At 41.2% G+C, this 23438-nt stretch overlaps 2 protein-coding genes across 2 annotated transcripts; both read right to left on the bottom strand.

Annotated features, from left to right (window-relative positions):
* Nucleotides 1-8562: 8562 nt before the first annotated feature.
* On the bottom strand, nt 8563-9504 carry LOC130294931 (olfactory receptor 6N1-like). Its single transcript, XM_056545084.1, has one exon. It carries the CDS (start codon nt 9502-9504, stop codon nt 8563-8565), a length of 942 nt encoding a protein of 313 aa, XP_056401059.1.
* Nucleotides 9505-14581: 5077 nt separating this feature from the next.
* Nucleotides 14582-15496, bottom strand: LOC130294930 (olfactory receptor 6N1-like). Its single transcript, XM_056545083.1, has one exon. It carries the CDS (start codon nt 15494-15496, stop codon nt 14582-14584), a length of 915 nt encoding a protein of 304 aa, XP_056401058.1.
* Nucleotides 15497-23438: the final 7942 nt, after the last annotated feature.

The raw sequence follows: 23438 nt of genomic DNA, 5'->3' as shown, positions 1-23438 counted from the left end.
TTTTGAAGGGAATGTCTCACCAAATGATTTTTTTTTTACACATTAAATAATGTGTTTACATTTTTTTATATTTTTGGAAATATTTTAAAAAATTTACTTGTCACAAAATATTCAAAACTAAATAATAACTTTTCATATTTCCCACTGTTGACTAACAGAGGGAGCTAACATGAGGCATCTGGTGAAGGCAAGCAACATGTAAATTGACAGTGCAAATCTGGCCTCGCCCATCTACCTTCCTCTTTTCCCTGTGTGCAAAAGGAGAGGGGGAGGGGGATCTGTAGTTCTTTTCAATTCCACTGTATGCTCCATTTTGTTGGTGTCTCAAGATTTGTAAAGAACAGGCTACTAGATGTCACCTCCAGAGCTGAGTCATTGCAAAGTAAGACATAATGTAAAAGAAGAATAGTGAGTACAGCTCTTGCGGTGATTGAGGGATAAGACATATAACAGCAGAATGAGTGGAATCTTGAATGACTTAAGGGTTAATTATGTATTTGTATGAACGATCATGCATTGGTGTGACAACACCCAGGCCTATAAGTGGACTTGCTCATAGAGCCACTTACATCTGGTCTCAGCATCCAAGCCCGTGTCAGGTGCACAAAAATACCCAGTTTGTATCAAAAGTTGCTTGAGTTCAGTTCCTCTACACTATTGCATGTTTAATCCTGTGTATGCTGACCTCTTTGTGTGAAATTACTATTCTCTTCTTATTGATTTGTTACCTTTGCTGCTATCTCGGTTTGAATCCTGCTTGTTGGACCACTCTCTAACTGTTGGTGTGTTTATTCCGAGTTTTGTTTCCCGTATTTTGCTGGTTTACCGAGTGTACCCTGACCTGTCTCCCTGACGTCTCTACTGTGTTGTTTATTATTTTGGGACCTTTTTATGCCCCTGCATTTACTGAGAACAGGGACCACCTCCCAGTTGAGCATCCGTCGTTTAGGGCGAATACTCATGTAGGCAGGGAAAGTGGCTGTAGGTGAGTTCAGGGCTGCTAAGGTTCTAGCCCACCCAGGTTTAAAATTTATGCCAGAAAATACAGATAACTTGACGTAATATGCTTATTCCACATTCAGTCTCACTGCTTTTAATGCGTATTTATGTTAAACCCAGGTAGAAAAGCTATATTCTTGATTAACCCCTTAAGGACTCAGCCCATTTTGACCTTACAGAGAAAACTCGCTCTGTGCGTAATGGCGGGGGAAACAGGGGCCGGAGCATCGGGACATCACAGCTCCCCCCTCTCATAATGTCACGGGCCGCCTCCCCAATACAAGTCAATGGGAGGAGGTATGGCGGCCATCATGCCACCTCCCATAGACTTGCATTAAGGGGGCGAAGCCATGTTGTCACGATGCTCCGGCCCCTGTATCACCTGTCATTACGCACAGAGCGAGTTTGCTCTGTGCAGTGATGACAGCAGGGTGCCGCAGCTGAGATCCCGGGGTCTCCAGCTGCGGGACCCCCACGATCAGACATCTTATCCCTTATCCTTTGGATAGGGGATAAGATGTCTAGGGGCAGAGTACCCCATTAAGGATTCAAAACAATTTATGTTTTTGCACTTTTGTTTTTTCCTCTTTACCTTCTAAAAATCATAATGCGTTAAATTTTGCACCTACAGACACATATAAGGGCATCACCAATTGTACTTTGTAATGACATTACTTATTTTACAACATAATCTGTGGCAAAATGAAAAAAAATTATTTGTGCGGTGAAATGAAAAAAAAATGCCATTTTGCTACTTTTTATGGCTTCCGTTTCTACACAGTGCATTTTTCGGTAAAAATGACAATTCATCTTTATTCTTTAGGTCCATATGATTACAGGGATACCCAATTTTTATAGGTTTTATTTATTTTATTACTTTAAAAAATGTATAACTACATGCACTAAAATTTAAATTTTTCTGCATACAGGGCTATATGAGGGCTCATTTTTCATTTTTGTCGGTGCCATTTTTGTTTTGATGGGAGTTTTTGATCACTGTGTCCTTAAGTACCAGGATGTCAGGGCGTACCTGTATGCCCTCCGTCCTTAAGAGGTTAAACACCAAAAATACAGGTTTCTCATCATAAGGTGCCTATTTCATGAATATGCTTTTATAGCATTGAGGGTGAACGTGGATGCTATAAATGCGTATTCATGTTCAAATACAAGTTCGCCCACTGCTTTGCTCTAATTGCTATGTATTGCATTGTGACAGCTATTGATGGATTTGTTCTACAGTCTTGCTGCTGGGATTTATAGTGAAGCAAATGGACACAGTAATGCAGGTGGCAGGTCTTTGTCTGAGATCAGCCCACTGCACAATGCTTTGCTTAACTTGCTTTGTATTGTAATGTGATAGTTTTTATAGTCTGGTTCTGAAGTCACACTGCTGGGAATTGTAGAGCAGCAACTGGACACAGAAATGCAGGTGATCATCAGCTCACGGCACAGTGCTTTGCTTAGCTTGCTTTGTATTGTATTTGTGAATACTTCCTGGGATCAGTAGTTCCACAGTGAGTTTCTCCGTGCACTGCTCTCTGTTCAGCTTCCACTCCAAGATGGCAGCTTCAATGCCATGCATTGTCTAACCTGGGGTCAAGTTATCTTGTTGCTAGCTACAAAATATGCTGGGATACCGTGACATCATCTGCAAAGATTAACGCTATACTATATATTCCCTCCACAAGATCATTAATAAATATATTAAAATGAATAGGACCCAAAACTTACCCCTATGGTACCCCACTAGTAACAGTCACCCACTCAGAGTATGTACCATTAATAACTATTGTCTGTTTCCTATCACTTAGCCAGTTACTTACCCACTTACACACATTTTCCCCCAGCCCAAGAATTTTTTATTTTATGTAACAACCTTTTATGTGGCACAGTATCAAATGCTGTGGAGAAATCAAGATTTACAACATCCAGCGATTCACGGGGGGTAAAATGTTGGCCCCTTTTTGAATCGTGGCACTATATTCTGGGAAACAGACCCTGTCACTTATTAGAAATTGGGGAATTTCTATAACACCTGGTGATTTGTCTATTTTGATATTTTTTTTAGGCACCACTGCACTACTTCTTGGGTTAGAATGAGAAGTGTCCTAAGGAGTTTACTGTATATTACCTGTTATTCCACTTTCCTCTGTGAATACAGTGGAGATAAACCTGTTTAACCCCTTAAAGACATAGGATGTAAATGTATGTCCTGGTCCGCTGGTACATTTACGTCCTTTACATGACGTGAGCACTGAAACAGTGCTTGCATCATGCACCCCTCAGATGCTGAATGCGGTGCTTTGAATGGATGGTCGAACCGCCCATGGCACTGCCGCGGGGATCAAATCATCCAAGATGGTGAATGTAGATCCCCTCACCTGCCTCTATCCGTCTCCTGGGGTCTTCTTATCTGGTCTGACATCGAGCAGACCATAGAAGTAGATCGCCGATAATACTGATAAGTGCTATGCCTATGTATAGCACTGAACAGTATTGGCAATCTGATAATTGCTATAAATAGTTCCCTATGGGGACAATAAAATTAAAAATAATTAACAAACATATTTGGTATCGCGTGCATAAATGTCTGAACTATCAAAATATAATATAAATCCGTATAGTAAACGGCAGAAACGTAAAAAAATTAATAAAAAAGTCCAAAATTACTGTGTTTTGGTCACATGAAATCCAGGTCACATGCAAATTGTCACATATACCCAAAAGTGGTACCAAGGAAAATCTACAGCCCCGTATATTTAAAATTAAGGAAGTTATAGGGGGTAAAAATAGAGCAATTTTAAACATGCTTATTTAGTGAAAAAAAAGTTGTTGTTTTTTAAAGTGGTACAATAATAAAAAAGTATGTAATCATGGGTATCATTTTAATTGTATTGATCCACAGAATAAAGAAAACATGTCATTTTTTACAGTAAAGTATACAGTGTGAAAATGAAACCCTCCAAAATTAGCAAAATTTCAGTTTTCTTTTCAATTTCCTCACACACACAATAATATTTTGAGTTTGCCGTACATTTTATGGCAAAATGATTGATGTCATTACAAAGTACAATTAGTCACGCAAAAAACAAGCCCTCATATGGGTCTGTGGATGGAAATATAAAAGAGCTATGATTTTTAGAAGGTGAGGAGGAAAAAATGAAAACACTAAAATAAAATTGTCTGTGTCCTTAAGGCCAAAATGGGCTGTGTCCTTAAGGGGTTAATGTATTCTCTTTTTAATTTTTTTTTTCAACTCATAAAAAATATTTATGAAAAGAGATCAGTTTTTACACATATCCCAAAATGGTACCAATGGAAACATTAGTAGCGAATGCCCAGCTGTCACTTACCACATGTAAAGTGAGCCATGCTTCTGCATCCTCTTAATTTACACTATATGCGCCAGGACATTCTTGTATCCCCTGATTAACCCCTTAAGGACGCAGCCCTTTTTCACCTTAAGGACTGAGCCCTTTTTCGCAATTCTGACCACCGTCACTTTACAAATTAATAACGCGAAAACGCTTTTACCGAATATTCTGATTCTGAGATTGTTTTTTCGTGACATATTCTACTTTATTTTGGTGGTAAATTTTCGGCGTTACTTGCATCCTTTTTTGGTGAAAAATCCCCAAATTTCATGAAAATTTTGAAAATGTTGCATTTTTCTAACTTTGAAGCTCTCTAATTGTAAGGAAAATGGATATTCCAAATAAATGTTATTTTTATTCACAAATACAATATGTCTCCTTTATGTTGGCATCATAAAATGGACATATTTTTGCTTTTTGAAAAAATTAGAGAGCTTCAAAGTAGAGCAGCAATTTTCAAAAATGTCATGAAAATTGCTAAATCTGAAGGGACAGATGTTACAGAACTACAACTCGCAGCATGCCTGGGCAGTCTAGGCATGCTGAGAGTTGTAGTTTGGCAACATCTGGAGGGCTACTGTTTGGGCACCCCTGTAACAGTGGTCTCCAAACTGTGACCCTCCAGATGTTGCAAAACTACAACTCCCAGCATGCCCAGACAGCCTTTGGCTCTCTGGGCATGCTGGGAGTTGCAGTTTGGCCCCCCTAGTGGTTGCCACAGTAAAGATCGATTTACTTTCACTTTCAATCCCCCCCCCCCCCCCACTGTGGATTCCCTACCTGATCAGGATCCTGCAGGCTCCAGCGCAGATCCCAGGTCCCCAGGCATCTTCTCCTGCAGGTACGGCCTCCATCTTCTTTCCAGAGCCCCTTGACATCCAGGGGCGGGCAGAACGGGGGGTTGCCATGGCAACCCCCTGTCCTGCGCTGCCATTGGTCAGAACTCCGTTCTGAGTAATGGCAGGGGATAGGAGTAGATCGCAGCTTTGCGATCTCACTCCTTTGGGTTGATCGGGGTTGTTGCTGACAACTCCGATCAGCCCTATTTTCCGGGTGATCGGGTCACCAGAGACCCGATCAGCCCGGAATTGGAGAAAATCGCATGTCTGAATTGACATGCGATTTTCTCCGATCGCCGACATGGGGGGGTCTCAGGACCCCCCTGGGCGATGTGCCAGGGTGCCTGCTGAATGATTTCAGCAGGCATCCGGCTCCGGTCCCAAACCGGCTAGCGGTGGGGACCGGATTTCCCACGGGCGTATGGATACGCCCTGCGTCCTTAAGGACTCGGAATGCAGGGCGTATCCATACGCCCTGCGTCCTTAAGAGGTTAAAGAAGAGGTGGCAAGGACATACAGGTATACCCTATGTTGTCTGGGGGTTAAGTCAGTTCAGTACATTACCAAATGTGTTGCCAGCACTGCCCCATTTTCTTTTGTATTTATAGAGCTAAATAACCCAATTGTTTAATAAGGTAAATTAAGAAATTTGATTGATTTTCTATTCTCACATCATAGGGTAGTGTTTCCCAACCTTTTTCGGATCGGGGCATACCTCGAAAAAAAAAATTCCGCGGGGCACCGCTACAGAGGTGGACGAGCAAAAAAAAAAAAAGGGGGAAAATGGTAAAAAACGCAATGCACTATATCTATTTATCAGTGGGTATGTAGTTTAAAGTGCTGCTTTATACAGCAACTCACCAATGACGTCTTCTCTAATTTGCTTCGTTGCCTTCTCTTCTCCATTTGGTCCGGGCCATCATCACGATTTCTTCCACACACAATTCTTCACCGTTAAACCTGCAAAACAAATCTATTAGGCGCCAAACTTGTTTTTAATGGGTGACAGAGGGGTGTACAGAGGGGTGTAGAGGAGCATACATGGGCGACAGGGGTGTAGAGGAGTGGAGAAAGGGGTGTAGAGGACAGGGGGGGGCGGACTGGGTGACAGGGGGGGCGCGGACTGGGTGACAGGGGGGGGGGTGTGGACTGGGTGACAGGGGGGCGCAGACTGGGTGACAGGGGGGGGCGCGAACTGGGTGACAGGGGGGGGGCGGACTGGGTGACAGGGGGGGGGCGGACTGGGTGAAAGGGGGGGGTGCGGACTGGGTGACAGGGGGGGGGCGGACTGGGTGACAGGGGGGGCGGACTGGGTGACAGGGGGGGGGGCGCGGACTGGGTGACAGGGGGGGGGGCGCGGACTGGGTGACAGGGGGGGGGCGGACTGGGTGACAGGGGGGGGCACGGACTGGGTGACAGGGGGGGGTGGACATGGGTGACAGGGGGGGTGGACATGGGTGACAGGAGGGGGGGGTGGACATGGGTGACAGGGGGGGTTGGACAGGGTTGAGAAGGGGTAACAGAGGGGTGGAAAGGGTACAGTACCTTAAGCAAACCGGTCCGCGCAGCTTGCAGGTCCACGGCAGGCACGGGAGTCCGGCGCAGTTGAAGATCGTTCCGCCCCAGGGACCCATTTTCAGCTCACTGCGCCGCAAGGTAGAAGGGGGAGGGGGACGCAGGGGACGCAGTGGAAAGGGGGAGGGGGACGCAGGGGGAAGGGGGACGCAGGGGACGCAGTGGGGAGGGAGAGGGGGAAGCTGTGTGCGCAGTGCGCGCGCAGGCTTCCCTTCCCCCCTGCGCCGCCAGTCATAAGCGCGCAGGCCGGGGCGGGATATTTAAAAAAAAAATAAATCACAGCAAAATCCCGCGGCACCACGGCCAGTGGCGAACGGCACACACGTGTGACGCGGCACCGCGGTTGGGAATCACTGTCATAGGGAATCACCTAAGACAATCTAACCCCCATTTTGAAATATGAAAACAGGGTATTCTTATATAGAGAGATGTGCAGCTTTTTGCATAAGCTCTGTTGTTTGTGTTTCGCAAGTAAAATCTTTTAGTCAAACATATAAGAAAGCAAGTTCTTTGGAGGGAGATAAAGTTAAATGAAAATACAGATAGCCAGAAAGTCACAACAAGTTAAAGGGGTACTCCGCCCCTAGACATCTTATCCCCTATCCATAGTCGCCGCTGGGGACCCCCGCATTCTACCATGCAGCACCTACCTGTAACGGCTTCTGGAGGCCCTCAGGCTAATACCATCCCGACCACAGGGACTGAAGATTGTGACATCATGACTCCGCCCCGTGTGATGTCACAGCCCGCCCCCTCAATGCAAGTCTATGGGAGGGGGCGTGGCAGCTGTCACGCCCAATCCCACATACTTGCATTGAGGGGGCGGGCTGTGGCGTCACATGGGGGCGGAGTTGTGACATCACGATCTTCAGTCCCCGTGGTCGGGGTGGCATTAGCCTGAGGGCCTCCAGCGGTTCCGGAAGCCGTTACAGGTAGGTGCCGCATGGTAGAATGCGGGGGTCCCCAGCGGCGGGACCCCCGCGATCAGACGTCTTATCCCCTATCCTTTGGATAGGGGATAAGATGTCTAGGGGCGGAGTACCCTTTTAATATCCAAGCAGGATTTCTGTTCTGTCAATTCTAAGGTTGTGGAGGAATGTATGGAATGGTAAATGGTATAGTAGACTGTTGAGCCAGTGGTTGTTGCCAATGCTTGTGGCTAAGTTTAATAAGTCATCTGGTTTCCTCCAAAGTCAACAACCCTCATCCAGAGTGTGTAAAGTTCTTTATTTTGCCAATGTTACAGGTGCTCTATAAGTAAATAGTTAAATGTTAAAATGGCATTGTACACTCCTGGGAGGATAGACCATATTGAGAATCTGGTCACTTCTTTATGTTGAATTAAGAATATACCTTTGATAGGGGCAAGAGGTTTCAGTAGGGTGACTTTTAGAAGAATTATTTAGAGCATCTCCATTGCCAGCATTGGATGCCTGTACTGGCAAGTACTTAGTGCCAAGCAGTGTGAAGCCTAGTGAGATAAAACCTCCATCACTGGTGTTTTGCTTGCTTCCCCCATGTTTATTAATATTGTAAGCTAGAAACAAAGAAATGTATTAAAACTGCATAAACCCAAAACATTCCATTTCATATAAAGGTGGAATTAAATGCTGTCCTATATGACAATGTTCTACATTTAATTTCTATCAAAACAATCAGTTTCAATACTGTACATATTAAGTAGCTGCACATAATAATAATTAAAAAGTATAAAAAACAAAAAACAATTATTTTTTTTATATGAGAACTGTTAATAAATTCCACAAAAGTTAGTCTCAATATAACAAAATGGTTGGTCTAATGGCTCGGTTAACTAAATTCCAAAAAAACTCCTTTACGTCCCTGTTCCTAAAAGTGTAAATAAAAGGATTAATTGTTGGAATAAATGCGGTGTACATTAAAGAGAGGTACTTATCATAATAGCTGGCATTTGGTTTGACATACACAATCATGGCCGCACCATAGTACAGACAGGCTACAGTGAGATGGGATGTGCAGGTGGAGAAGGCTTTTTGTTTCCCATCTTTACTCTTAATCTTGCTGACAGTTATTATGATGTAGACATAGAATCCTATGATTGTGGAGAAAGGTGGGACAACATTAACAATGGCTCCTAAGGATGATAACATAATAATAATGAAAGAGTAAGAACAAGCCAAGCTTTGTAATGGAGGAAAGTCACAACAAAAGTGATCGATTATATTAGGACCGCAGAAATCCATCTGTGCCGTGATGATGGTCTGTACTAAAATACTGGAAAATCCAAAAACCCATGGAAAAATAGCTAGTCCAACACAAGCTGTAGGAGTCATGATGGTGGAGTAATGTAAAGGCTTATTAATAGCCAAATGTCGATCAAACACCATCACCATAAGTAGATAACATTCGGTGACACCCAAAGAGTTGAAGACATACATTTGAGTAAAACATCCAATGAAGGATATTGTGTTGTTATGTGTAACTAAAATGGCCAAAAGTTTCGGAAGTGTGACCGAGACAAACATGATTTCCAAAATAGAGAACACAGCGATGAAAAAATACATTGGGTTATGGAGTGAATGTTCTATTTTAACAACAATGATTATTGCGAGATTTCCCATAGTACAAGTGATATAGGTCAGAAGAAAAAACAGGAAAGTGAATATCTGAATATGCTGCAAATCAACAAAGGCCAATAAAATGAACTCTTCCACCGTGGTCTTGTTTAAATCTACCATTTCTGGCAAAGGGGGTCAAGTTATTTAACAAATTGTAATTCTTTTTACTATCTGTATTTAAAAAAAAAAAATTATTTAATCAAAAGTCCAGACCTCTTCAAGTCTTCTGTATTTTCCCATTATATAACATAATAAAATGACATACAGTATTACCATCAAGTCTTTACATCTCTTTATGCATCTCAAAAACAATCCATATAGCCTTGGATAAAAACAATGCCTTCTTCTATTGTCTTTGCCTTTACGAATGTTGAAGGGAGGTACAGTTACTCAACGCTATATATCCCTTTGTAAGATGTACACAAGGGACAGTTACTTCATGTCATTTTCTTGTCATCCAGTCTCATTAAAGTTGTTATCTTTTGATTATTTACAAACAATCCTAACAAGTCCCTTAGTGACTCTTAATTTTTTTGTTTTAATGGGAATTTTGCCACAATCATTAGATATTGTAGTTTTTTTTTTTTTTTTGCAAACATCTGGCAATAGCCACCAAAAGAAACATACTTTAATATATGTATCAACAGAGAGCAATAATAACGGACAAATGCACATTCTGTACTATTGCTACATAAATCTGTAAAGAGAATAATAAAAAAAAATGTAGGTCAGTAAGAAAACATCCTTCAACTCCCCATTGTGGTGTACCATATTTTGCTCAAATCATAAAGTCAGATATAAATATAATTATATGTTCTAACGTAATGATGTATTAATGACATATGTAACTTATTACAATATTAGACTCAAATGATACATTTATTGTGAAAAACTGTTCAATTGAAAGGAAGCTCTAGGATGTCTTGCACAAATTACTGATCATTACTGAGTGTTGTATTAGGTCAGATGTTGATATGGATAACTTTCCAGGAGACAAAGTGAAAGGCCTGCTCCCCTTGGGTGTGGTGGAGTGCTCCACCAATTTTTTAGCATCCATATATTGTGTGTGTGGTGATAAGGGGGTAGCAGTGGCTTCCTCAAGGCTAAGGATTGGAATGGTAGGCCTGGCGACTAGAGATGAACGAACCAAACCTGTAGGACCTATGTTTGGTCTGAAATTTGATAACAGTTTGGTTTAAAGTGAACTTGAACCTTGGGCAGTTCATTTTAGTCAAACCTGCTGGAAAAACAACCTATGCACATAGCTTCAGCTGCCATTTTAGAGATCATAGGTGTCGGGTGAAATGAGCAGTAAACAACACAGATAGAAGTAGGACAAGCACATGGTAGGTGTTCCCACTGGTGTAGTACTCTGTGGCAGCCATTGTTGCTGTGATGCTTTGTCTACGGGGTAGTGTGGCCCGGAGCAGGAAGCTTGGTCGGGCCTGGCCTCCGGGTCATTCCCCCTGTGGGCTTTGTGTCGCGGAGGCAGTGGTCGCCGCTTGGTGCTGCACCAGTGTTAGGTAAGGGACCCACTCTGACTAGGTGGCCTTGACGTGGTGAGTGGGCTTGTACACTAACAATCTGTTAGTTTTTGAAATTATGCTGAGAAGCAAGTAGAACAAACTACAATTTGTGGATGTGCAGCTGTGTTTCTGTTTCTCATTTTTTGTTGAACATTTGTAGTATTTCCCCTCTTTCATAGCCAGCACTCCACTCTACCCATTCGGCCCAGGCTTTTTTAATTAGCAGGAGACTGCATATGGGTTTCCTCCTAGCATTCTCCCAGCCCTCTGGCAGGGAGCACATGGTAGGTGTTCACACTGGTGTGGTGCTCTGTGGCAGCCATTGTTGCTGTGGTGCTTTGTCTATGGGGTGGTTTGGCCCAGAGCCGGGGGCTTGATCTGGCAGCAGTGGGGCTGCCTGGCCTCCGGGTCTTTTCCCCCATGGGCTTGGTGTCGTGGAGGCGGTGGTCTCCAGTATTAAGTTAGGGACCCACTCTGAATAGGTGGCCTTGACGTGGCGAGTGGGCTTTTAATTTTTTATCAAAATGTATACTAACAACCTGTTAGTTTTTTAAATTATGTTGAGAAATAAGTAGATCAAAATACAATTTGTGGATGTGCGACTGCTTCTGTCTCTCTATTTTTGTTTTATCTCTCCACTACTGTTTTCAAAAGTAATGCACACAAGCACAATAATTAAAGTTAAAGAATGCTTGCAGAGATTATTCTGCGTCTGCTCTTTTAGTGCAAAATCATTGCAACGTTTCATTGCAACGTTAATGTGACAGGCGTTTTTGTAAAGAAAAGATTTGCAAAGTAGCTCTCTCACACCACTTTTGTCTTAAACCCTTCACAACTAAGGACATATGTTTTCATCTTCTGGGTGCAAAGAGTGTAAGTCGAGTGAACTTCATTCCTGTTGAGTGGTGGTTGCTATGAACAGCTGGGACTCACCGCTAATATGCCAGAAGTCAGCGATCATGAGGATGTCTGGCATTAACCCTTTAGATGCCATGATAAGAGATGATCACAGCATCTAAATTATGAAAATGACTTGATCAAGGGGTTCATCTCTATGGAATAGCATTATTCAGTGTTAGCTATCGAATGACTGCTATGGGGAGTTACAAAGTATGTATAAATAAAAAAATAAAAAATTTTTACAATATAAACCAACCCCTTCCATACGAAAAGCTTAAATCACCCCCTTTTCCCATTGTCAAATAAAAACTAAAAATAAAAAGTGGACATATTTACCATTGCCATGTGCGGAAACGTCCAAAGTATTAAAAGATAAAGTTTGTCAACAGCATTATAATGTCATATACAAGAAAAAAAATTATAAAAAGGCCCATCAAAATGGAAATGATACAGAAAAAAAGTACAGATCAAGGAACAAACAGATTTTGCTCAGTGTGCACAGTTTTATTTGAGGACTTCATGTTCTAGTTGTGCTTTTAAAATCACTGTTATCTAATGTTTCAAAAAACCAAAATGAAAAAAAAAAAAAAATATATATATATAATATTGTCATTTGTACAATTGTTAATGCTATACAAAATATAATGTCCTGGCTCCTTTATGTCATAAGGAAAACATCATAAGGGCAAAAAACATGCTTAAATTGCTGATTATTGGTTACATCATTTACCAAAATAAAGAAAAAAAATCAAAAACACCCATTTAAACCAAAATATTACCAGTAAAAACAAAAAAACATTGCGAAAAAGAGCACTCATACAGCTTCATGTACAGAAAAATAAAAAAAGATCATGATCTGATCATAACTTAGGGCTTATGTAGCCAGGAAGGTGTCAATAATTTTTTTTGTGTGCATTTTTCCATTTATCCATTTGTACATCGCTTCTGATATTGAAAGAAATGCACCCTTTATTTTATTTAGCTTCTTGTCCCATGTTCGGAAATACCCCCGCTTAGGCCATATATGGTTCCTTGGCCGTGTAGTAGGACTCAGAAGGAGAGGAGCGCCATTTGGCTTTCAGGGCAGAACAGTACCCCCACCCCCACAAGTGACCCCATTTATATACCGCACCCCTATAAGTTATTGGCTGGACCTCTCTGATTGGTCTAGCAGTTTAACGCGTCTGTCTGTGACAGTTAAGGCTCCTGATGGATATATCCGCCATGTTGTGGGAATAAGCACCCGCTCATGGCGAATATATCCATCACTGCTGCAGCTGGGTAGCTCAGTGTGTCCGCTCATGACTGCTGGCAGGAAATCCGCCGCTATGAGTGGACACACAAAGCTGCCCAGCCGCAACAGGGAGCTCATTACTTTGACTGCTGCATAATGTGTAGGATCACATGGTGGACATCCGCAGCATATTACATGCTGCGGATGTCCGCCAATGCGATCATACACATTATGCATTTTTTTTATTAGATTCATTTAATAAATTGTTATTCTTTTTTTTTTTTACCCTTTTATTACATTTTTATTTATTTTTACCCTTTTATTTTATTTATTTTTACACTTTTTAATGCTTTGGAATACTTAGTATTCCAAAGCATTGCAGTTATATGCTGCCTGCCAGTTTTCAATAGCAGGCAGCATATGAGGACGTGCCTCTGGCACGTCCTACAGGCTATACTCAGGGCAGACCTGGGGGTTTTTGTAGGACCCCCGGCTGCCCAGGTATGCAGCAGCACCACACGATGCTCCGGGGTGCTGCAGGAGAGACAGAGGGAGCCCCCTACCTCTGTCAGAACTCCTTACAGCGTTCGGTCACTTCTGACCGCAGCTGTAAGGGTTAAACTGTCGGGAGTGAAGTGAACTTCACTCCCGGCAGTGCGGCAGGCTTCGGCAAGCCGCGTATTACACACAGCAGAGAGGAGACAGAGGGAGCCCCCTCCCTCTGTCATAACACTTACAGCCCGCGGTCACTTCCGACTGCGGCTGTAAGGGTTAAAACTGCCGGGACTGAAGTTTACTTCGGTCCCGGCAGTGCAGCAGGGTCCCGGCTGTGTGATACAGCCGAGTCCCTGCTGCGATCTCGTGGGTGCATTGGGCAGCACCCACGAGAATAATTGACGAGTATAGACGTCCAGGTGCCGGAACGGCCGCCAAACTGGACGTCTATACTCGTCCTTGGTCGTTATCGGGTTAAGGCTATTATTGAATTATTTTCAATAAACTTGAAGTTATATCTCCTGGTGATGTCATGCCACACCCCCTTCATTCATGTCTATGGGAACCCCTGGGTGCTGCGCGGAGATCGCGGGGGTCCCAGCGGAGGGCATCCTGTGATCAAACATCTTATCCCCTATCCTTTGGATAGGCAATAAGATGTCTAGCAGTGGAGTACCACTTTAAGTGATGTCAGTTGAGTTGGTGACACCCAGGAGGAAGAAACAGGAACAACTCATCATTGATGGAAGTCGAGTAGCATGGAGAAGCATGGGGCGGCATTGAGCCTAGTAAGGTGTGTCTGCCATAACTGGCCCTTCCCATGTGCCTTGCTTATTTATAGAGATAATGCAAATTTAGTAAAGATGCATCATTTCAAAACATTGCATCCCATATGGTGGAATAAAATATGAATATGTTTCACAAAATTTGTTTATTTTTAATCAGAAAAAATATTTAGAATACTGTACATATTAATTAGATGAAGATAGCCAAAGTAAATATAAGTGCTAAATTAGATTTTCTACAAATATTTGTCATAATTTTACTGAATAGTTGGTCTTATTACACGGTTTACTGAATTCCAGAAAACCTTCTTCACGTCCCTGTTTCTAAAGGTATAAATGAAAGGATTAATCGTCGGGGTGAATGCTGTATACATAAAGGTGAGGTACTTATCATAATGGCTGGCTTTAGGTTTAGCATACACGATCATGGCCGCACCATAGAAGAGACAGGCTACGATGAGATGAGACGTACAGGTGGAGAAGGCTTTCTGTTTCCCATGATCACTCTTGATTTTTATAATTGTCCTTAGAATACAGATATAGAACCCAATGATCAGCAGAAAAGGCAGAATAACACAAGTGACAGCAGCCATGGTTGTCGAAAAATTACTAACCGAAATGTCAGAACAAGCCAAACTTTGTAATGGGCCCCAGTCACAAAAAAAGTGGTCAATCATATTGGGACCACAGAATTCCAACCAAGCTGTTATCGTGGACGGTACCAAAATAATTGAAAATCCAAAAATCCATGGAAACATAGCTAGTCCAACACAAACTCTATAAGTCATGATAGTTGGGTAACGTAAAGGGTTGTTAATGGCTATATGTCGATCAAACACCATCACCACCAGAAGATAGCATTCAGTGACACCCAAAGAGTTTAGGAAATACATCTGGGTTATGCATCCATTGAAGGATATTTTGTTGTTGGCTGCAATTAGAATGGCCAAAAGCTTCGGGACGGTGACCGAGACAAATATGATTTCTGAGGTAGAGAACACACTGATGAAGAAATACATTGGGTTATGTAGTGAATGTCCTATTTTGACCACCGTGATAATGACCACATTTTGAATGACACAAGTGATATAGGTCAGCAGAAAAGTCATGAAAAAATAGTTCTGGATCTGGTGCAAATCAGTAAAGGCTAATAAAATAAATTCATCAACCATAGTTGTATTTCTCTGTGTCATATTTCTGAAAAAGAAGCCCTGTTAGTCAACAAATAAAATATTTTAAGGAGTTAACCCTTTAAAGGGGCAGTTCCTTTTTTTTCTGTGTGACAACAGTGTTCTATCCTGACACCTCTGTCCATGTCAGGAATTGTCCAGAGCAGTAGCAAATCCCAATAGCACAACTTTCCTGCTCTGGGCAGTTCCTGACATTGACAGAGGTGTCAGCAGAGAGCATTGTGGTCAGACAGAAAATAAATTCAAAAAGAAAAGAACTTCCTCGCCTTCCAAGAGCCAGAACTTTTTCTACAGAGCCATATGATGACTTATTATTTTTTTTTGCAGGACCAATTGTACTTTCTAGTGATTCCTTTCAATTTTAATATAAAATAAATGGAGGAAAAGAAAAAATATGTATTATTTGTGGGGCTGAAATAAAATAAAATGCAATTTTGCAAATTTTAGGGGCTTTTGTTTTTACACAGTGCACTTTACTGTAAAACAGGCATATTATTTTTATTCTATGGGATAATAACAGTACAACAATACTCAATTTATATAGTTTTTAAAATGTATTTTATAAAATAAATGTGCTTAAAGCAGTATTCCATCAGAAGGTGAAAAAATATGAATTATTTATTTTCATTTTATTAATATATTTGTTTATTTGGGGGGGGGGGGAGCTCATTCTTGTACTTCATAGTTTTAAGGCCTGGTTGAGCAGTTGCTCAGTACTACAATTCCCAGAATGCATTTCTTCTCTCTGCATTTCAGAATGCTGTCTACTCCCCTACAGCAACCCTGACAGTTCTAAAATATTTCATATCACAAATTAGGAGGCCTTCCAGTTTTTTTTGTAGTTCATTGAGAATACAGCATACTGGAAGTGAGTAATTAACAGCCAAAAAAGTAAAGATCAGACAAAGTAAGGTGATGGTTCCATGGATCAAGACCCCACAAGCCACAGATGTTTGATCGGAGGCCATTGCCATTAGGGAAATAGGGAAAGCCAATGCCATGAATGGTTGTCCTTGGTCTTCAACATTGATTTGGTAGGGGGTCAAAGTAAAATTAACATTAATGTCAGGAACCAAGGTTTCCAAGCAGAAAATGACAGAGAACACCACATTTCCGTTTTCTCAAAGTGCATCCTAGTGTCATCTCTTCTTAAGCTAAGTGGCACACGCACTTGACCATCTACAAAGGAAATGTAATTTTTTTAGACCAGGTTACATTTTCCCATTGCTCCATGGTCCAGTTTTGATGCTCACATGGAACATTGTAGCCACTTTCAGCAGTTGACAGTGATTTGCATGGACCTCTTGGAGGGTCTGCAGTGACACAGCCCCATACAAAGAAAGATGCAATAAACTGTGTTTTCTGACACCTTTCTATTATTGCCAGAATGTAGAAGATCTTTTGTGGGGTCAGATTATACAGATATCCTTTGCTCCGTGTATGTTTCAATAAGCCTTAGATGTTCCCCATGACCTAGATGGTTGTTAACTGCTTGACCCTCCTTGAACCACTTTTCGGAGGTATCTGGAATACCCCATATACCTGCCATTTAGAAGGAGTTCTTAACCATTCTTACATTTGCCTCTTTTTTATGCTTCCACCACATTATAAACTGGCTGTTCGCTGGCTGCCTAATATAGTCTACCCCTTGGCAGTAGCTATTGTTACAAGAAAATCGACGTATACACTTCACCTGTTAGTGGTTTCCATATTATAGCAGATCCATATACATCACAGGATGCCATACACAATGCATGCTTCTATTTATTCTTCATTCTTTTTATTGAGTGGTTTAAAATGAAATACAGTTGTTCAGTCTTATATATCTTATTGTTGTAATGATTTACACTGGGGAGAGTACTTACTTTGAAATATGTTTTTTTAATGTTACATCACTGAAAATTTAACAAGGTCCTTAGTGACTTTATATTTTATTCTAGTGAGAATTAACAATAACACAGAACTTGTTTAACGGTAAAAAATAAAATAAAATAAAAATAGGTGTCCTAATATGATATGGTACTACAATAAAGGACAAATGGAGCCATATATTGACCATAAAGGTATAGTTGCAATCTAGGGCTGGATTTAAAGAAGGTGGGTACTGCAAACTAAAGAATACAAGTGATCTGGAGGCATAGCCTATGAGGAGTGGGTAAGGTTCCTCAGGTTCCTAGAGGTAAAAAGAGCAGTACTCACTGGTTCTTGTGCAAATAAAAACATGCTTTATTTCCACAATCCACAAGATGCAGCAAGAGGAGAAGCAGAGAACCTGGGAGCTGAGACAATTCCCCAGCAATGGCGGTGTACATTCACAATCAAGCGTCCAGAGTCTGCAAAACAGTCCATAGCCATTCATGGGATTGGGCTGACCTCTTTGGTTTTCTGTTTATCCTCCTAATGTACCTTTCGGATTTTTTAAATAAAGTAAGTTTTTATCTGCACAACAACCTGGTGAGTGCCACACTTTTTACCTATATTGATACTAACTGCAAGACAGTAGTAGTAAATATGCACCAATGTGACAAGAAAGAACTCTTTCAAAATCATCTGAATAATTAAGTCTATTAACAAATAACTTCCACATAAAGTGACATATGTCAGATTTTTAAAGGGGCCAAAGCTGGCTGTGGTAAGAAGAGAATTAAGCATTTTGTAATTGTACTTTGTCTTGACATCCCATGTTTTGCCATAAAAGTGTACTGAAAAAAGAAAGGAAAAAATATTTATGGGATGAAGTTAAAAGAAAAACAAACAAACTAATAATGCAACTTTTTCACTACTTACTGTGCAGCAAAACTGACATGGTATCTTGTCATGGTTAAGTACAATTACAGCCTAATGTTTATACATTTCTTATGTTTTGCTACTTAAAAAATCATTCTACTCAAAAAGTCATCATCATCATATTCAGCCCCCCCCCCCCATATTATCTATGGAGCTATGTGAGGACTTTTACCTTGCCCTGTAGTTTTTATCTGTGTAATTATTGGGGTAATACGACTTTCTGATAATTTGGGATCACTAATGCTATTTTTTTGAGCTTGGAGTTTTTAGCTAGCTTGTGAACTTTTAATGACATATTTTTTTTTTCTTGTTCAAAGTTTTATTAAAGCTTTTGCAATAATAATAAGGGGGTGGGATACAGAAATAAAGAAAGGGAGCGTATAAGGAAAGGGTTATACAACAACAAGAACAACAATGGTTCAGAAATGAAAACACATAAATACATTTCACTCAGTGTTAAAACCAAAACACATGTAAGACATTTGTCAGAACGGACAAAAAACTAAGCAAAGACCTGTATGGTGGATCTCATTAGGTCTCCTAAATAAAAATGTAGGATGAAAGTACGGCCCGAACTGAGAAGAGAAAGGGCATTCTATTAAGTACAGCAGAATGAAAGGGCAGATAACTGCAAGAAAATAGAAAACAGAGAAAGATCTGGTGTCAAATGTGTGCCAGGCATGTCATGACAATGGGAAAAGAAAAGACATTGAGAGGGAAAATAGAAAAGAAATAACCAGGCAAGACAAGAAACCCGGAGAGAGGAAGGGGGTGGAGACAGGGTTGATCCATATCTCAAGAGACTTAAAAAGTTCTATACTGGTCAGTATGAGTGAACTTCATCCACGGGCGCCATTAGAGCTTATGTTGAATTGAGCGCTTATGCGAGCCCGCCAGGAGTTCGTCCATACGATAAATATGAGTAATTTCGGAGAATCAGTCTGTGATTGTGAGAGGAGTAGTGCTTTTCCACAATTGTGGTATCACCCGCATCATTGCCAGTAGGAGAAAACGGTATAAAGATTTAAGTATGGTACGCATTGACCCTGGAAGAATGAACAACAAAATCGGGCAGGGGCATTATCAATATGAGTAGCAGTGACCCTTTAAATGACATTGACCACCTTAGACCAAAAAGACTGAATTGAGGAGCAACTCCACCAAATTTGCAGCATGAGACTGGGTTCCTTTCCACACCGCCAACCAGTTAGGAACCATGGGGTAAATTCTATGAAGGACCATTGGGACACTATACCATTGACACATAAATTTGTAATTCGTCTCCTGGATTTTATCAGAAATTGAGAGAGTCATGGATTTTGTCCAATCTCCAGTAGTAAAATTTTGCCCCAGTTCCCTCTCCCAATTTGTTATTAAAAGTGGGGAATTCATGGATTGCTCTCTTAATAAGATATTGTATATCTGATACACTGTTTTAATGGGGGGTTGTGTAACTGAACACAATGATTCAAACAGTGTCAGATCCCTAGTAAGATGAAGAACTCCTTTGTTGGCAGCTTAAAGCGTACCTGTCATAGTGCAAAAAAGTGATATGTTACTCAGTACCTAATCCTGATAATGTACATATACTCTTTATGTGTCTAGGACCTATATATCCCTAACAAATAGCACTTATATGTTGCTCACTTGCTTTGTGTTCTTGCCTTCTGGAGGGGGCATGTCCATCTCTCTCCCTCACTGTGGTAACTCATCTGTTCTGAGTCTGGGAGCAGCCTGGCAGACTGCAAATCACTGGACTCTGCAACCCTTTCTTCTCTGGGCAGTCTGCAAATCACTGCACGGTAGTTTTTATGCATACATTTTCTATGTTTTCCTAATAAAGCTGGATGCTAATCAACATAGCTGTCACTATGTGTGTCATTCAGCTTTCACAGACTCCTGAATGTCTGATCAGCTTCTTTGTCATTCAGGAGTCAGAGAAAGCTTTGGCTGTTCAAGCATGCTGGGAGTTGTAATTTGCATTGCAACAGCTGGAGCTGAAGTGTTTATAAAACACAGTGTTAGATCAGTGCTGCCTTTAGCTGTTGAAAAACTACAACTAGATCAGTGCTGCCTTTAGCTGTTGCAAAACTACAACTCCCAGCATGCCCACACATCCTTTGTCCGTAATTTTGCAAGAGTTGGAGGCACACAGCTGGAGAATACACAGCTCTAAAACAGAGTTTTACAAAGATTGTCCCCCCCAGTTGTTGCAAAACTGTAACTCCCATCATGGGAGATGTCATTTAGGAGCAGCTAGAGGCTGTAGTGGTGCAATTGTGATCTCCTATACTGGATACCAACACACTTTCTGGCCGGTATCCAGTATGCTGCAAAATACAGGGTAGTCTTTCTGCATAAAGACAGATGACCCTAGTGGTGGCTATTTTCATTTTAGATTTTTTAGTAAAATTTACATTTTTTGTATTAAATGTATATTTTAAAAATCTTAACAGTAGTACTACAAAATATAAAAAGTTTTTCATAATGACGGTGCCTCTTAAAATAATGTTTCAGCTGAGCGTATTCTAATACACGGAGAAGGGTACAAGGCGTCTGCGGTAGGATATCTTGTAACAGGAGGAGGGACGCGTGGAGTGAACCTGCATCTGCCCAGAAAGGAAGGAGAGGACAAGCCAGGGATAAAAGAGCTATTAACCGTGATTGGTGAGAGAGGTCCATCAGGAGTGAGGATAGGGTGATGAGGGTGGTACCGTTTACACACCTCTCTCAAGGAAGCTAAGACAGGCGGTAAGTCATGTGGAACCTTACGTAATGTCGAGAGTGAGTTCCAGGGTAATGAGGTCAAGGGAAGTTGAGCAATATGTGTTTCTAGATTGATCCACACTTTAGAGATGGCATGGTGAAACCCATCCAGCACCCTAGTGAGAACTGAAGCCATATAGTGCAGGTAGCTATCTGGAACACTCAAGCCCCCTCTCGGTTTAGTCTAATCAAGACATACTTTGTTCATACTTTTCACCCGTTCTCCTATAGGATACATGGCATCATTAGGAAACATTGGCCACTACTCCACCAAGCCTATCCCACAGTCAGTGAATTCCAGACTCCGTTTCTCCCTTGTTTCCGACGACTGACAAATCTCAGAGATAGACTTGTTAGGGCTGACATTAGCACCAATCGTACCAATTATAGACAAACTGTCCTTAGAACCCAGAGGAAAGGGACATTTCCAAGCTTACATTGTATCCATTGTAACAGTGTCATTAGGGGTGAATTCATACATCACCCCTTATCAGGCCAATCACTCCCTATCAAGGGTTACTTCACTTGTGACACTAACTACGTTGTCTACCTACTTAAATGTCCTTGTGGACTTGTATATGTAGGGGAAACTACTCAGCGCATCAAAGACAGAATAGCTCAACACAAGAGTACCATCAGACACCAAAATCTACTACTTCCAGTCCCATACCATTTTCATACGCACAATCATTGCCCGTCACAACTACGTTTTCAAATCCTGGAACATGTCCCACGCAGTAGACGTGGAGGTGATCGTATCAGACAACTCAAGACTCGTGAAGCATACTGGATCCACAAACTACAGTCCCTGGAACCCAGAGGACTTAACAGAGAATATGATATTACCCAATTATGAATGTTTATCATGATAACCTCTTCAAATATTAATTGTGTTTCTCTATTCCCATAGGCTCGTTAATGATGATTGATCCGGATCAATGCTGCGGTGTATATTATACACAATGCACTGTATCCTTTTCCAGTATGGGTTTAGTCACTTTTATTCATTTTTTCTGTCACCATATTTATTTCTTAGTTCTCCATCTTTCTTCTTCATTATGTTTCTTCCTGTTTTCCCCTTTTACTTTCCCATTTCTCACTTTTTTAACCCACACTATTACCTTCAGTTTCACCTACCCATTTTCACCTTTATGACACAGACACCTTTTTGTCTCAACATTCATTCTATATTTTCCTAAATCCTAGCTCACCATTTCCTTTCTATCTTTTCCTTGGTTCTCTATACAAATTCTCCATTCTTTCACCTTCATACTTTCCACATTTTATTTTAATTCACATACACCATAACAATTTTTCAACATACATCTCTCCCCTCCCTACCCTATATACTTCATACCCTCTATCCCATATCTATTTTTCCCCTTCTTTATTCCTCTCCACACTGAGATATCTAACATTCACAATTTTTTTCTTTTTTCTCATTCCCTCCATTATCCATACATTTCCTACCTATCTATGTTTCATATATTTACTCTCTATTAATTTCTCACTCTCTGTCACAATTCACAGGCTTCCCTTCTTTACAAACGCTGCACACACAGCCATTTCTGCTCAGTGGAATGCATAGATGCGTTCCAAATGCCGAACTTCCGGTCATGTGACCGCAAGCGCCGGCCAGAGCAACACTTCTCCTTTCCAGGTCAGTCAAAACCCCTGTATACTCCTCTCAGCCGCTCCCTATGTCATACCTTTTCTCCACACCCTATTCCTGCATACTTTGTCCACAGTTAGATTACACTGGCCATATTCCGGGATGCCACACACTAGTGACATCACTTCCGGCATATAGGACCGGAAGTGTACGCCAACATCACTTCATAACTCCACATTCTTCACTCCTCTTCAGCCACATGCGACTACTGTCGCCCCACCTACCTAACTGTTACCCGGTTTTGGATGCCGTTTCTTCCTTAATTACTTCTTTCCCCGCAGCAATCCGGTGAGTCACCCAGCCATTTTCATACAACGGTTCGTCCGGATTTATTATTATGCTTTTTCTTTTACATTGTATATTGATTGTCATGTACAGCATCACCATAGCGCATCTCTGTTTGGCGCAGTGTCCATAGAATCATTCACTTTTTCTTATTAATGCTAGAGTCCTGTTGGTGAGCATTTTGCTCCCTATTTATCACCATGCATTCGCTGTGATACGATTGATATGATTTACTTTATTATTATGCCTCATCTCTTATATTGATTTGAACCAGTTTTTGTTTCATATGACCAGATCTACCTCTTGTTCTGAGTTTTGTGTATTTTGCTGCAGATCAACTATTGTTATGGACAATTTATTTGTATATATCATGCTGTATACTGATGTTACGCTGTCTTATATAGGTTTGAGGAA

The sequence above is a fragment of the Hyla sarda genome, chromosome 11, assembly GCF_029499605.1.
Source record: "Hyla sarda isolate aHylSar1 chromosome 11, aHylSar1.hap1, whole genome shotgun sequence".
Taxonomy (NCBI): Eukaryota; Metazoa; Chordata; class Amphibia; order Anura; family Hylidae; genus Hyla; species Hyla sarda.
Note: the sequence above shows the minus strand (reverse complement) of the source record. Positions and strands in the feature narration are given on the sequence as shown.

Coding starts and splice junctions, on each gene's coding strand:
- LOC130294931 (XM_056545084.1), bottom strand. CDS start 9,504: ATGGTAGATTTAAACAAGACCACGGTGGAAGAGTTCATTTTATTGGCC.
- LOC130294930 (XM_056545083.1), bottom strand. CDS start 15,496: ATGGTTGATGAATTTATTTTATTAGCCTTTACTGATTTGCACCAGATC.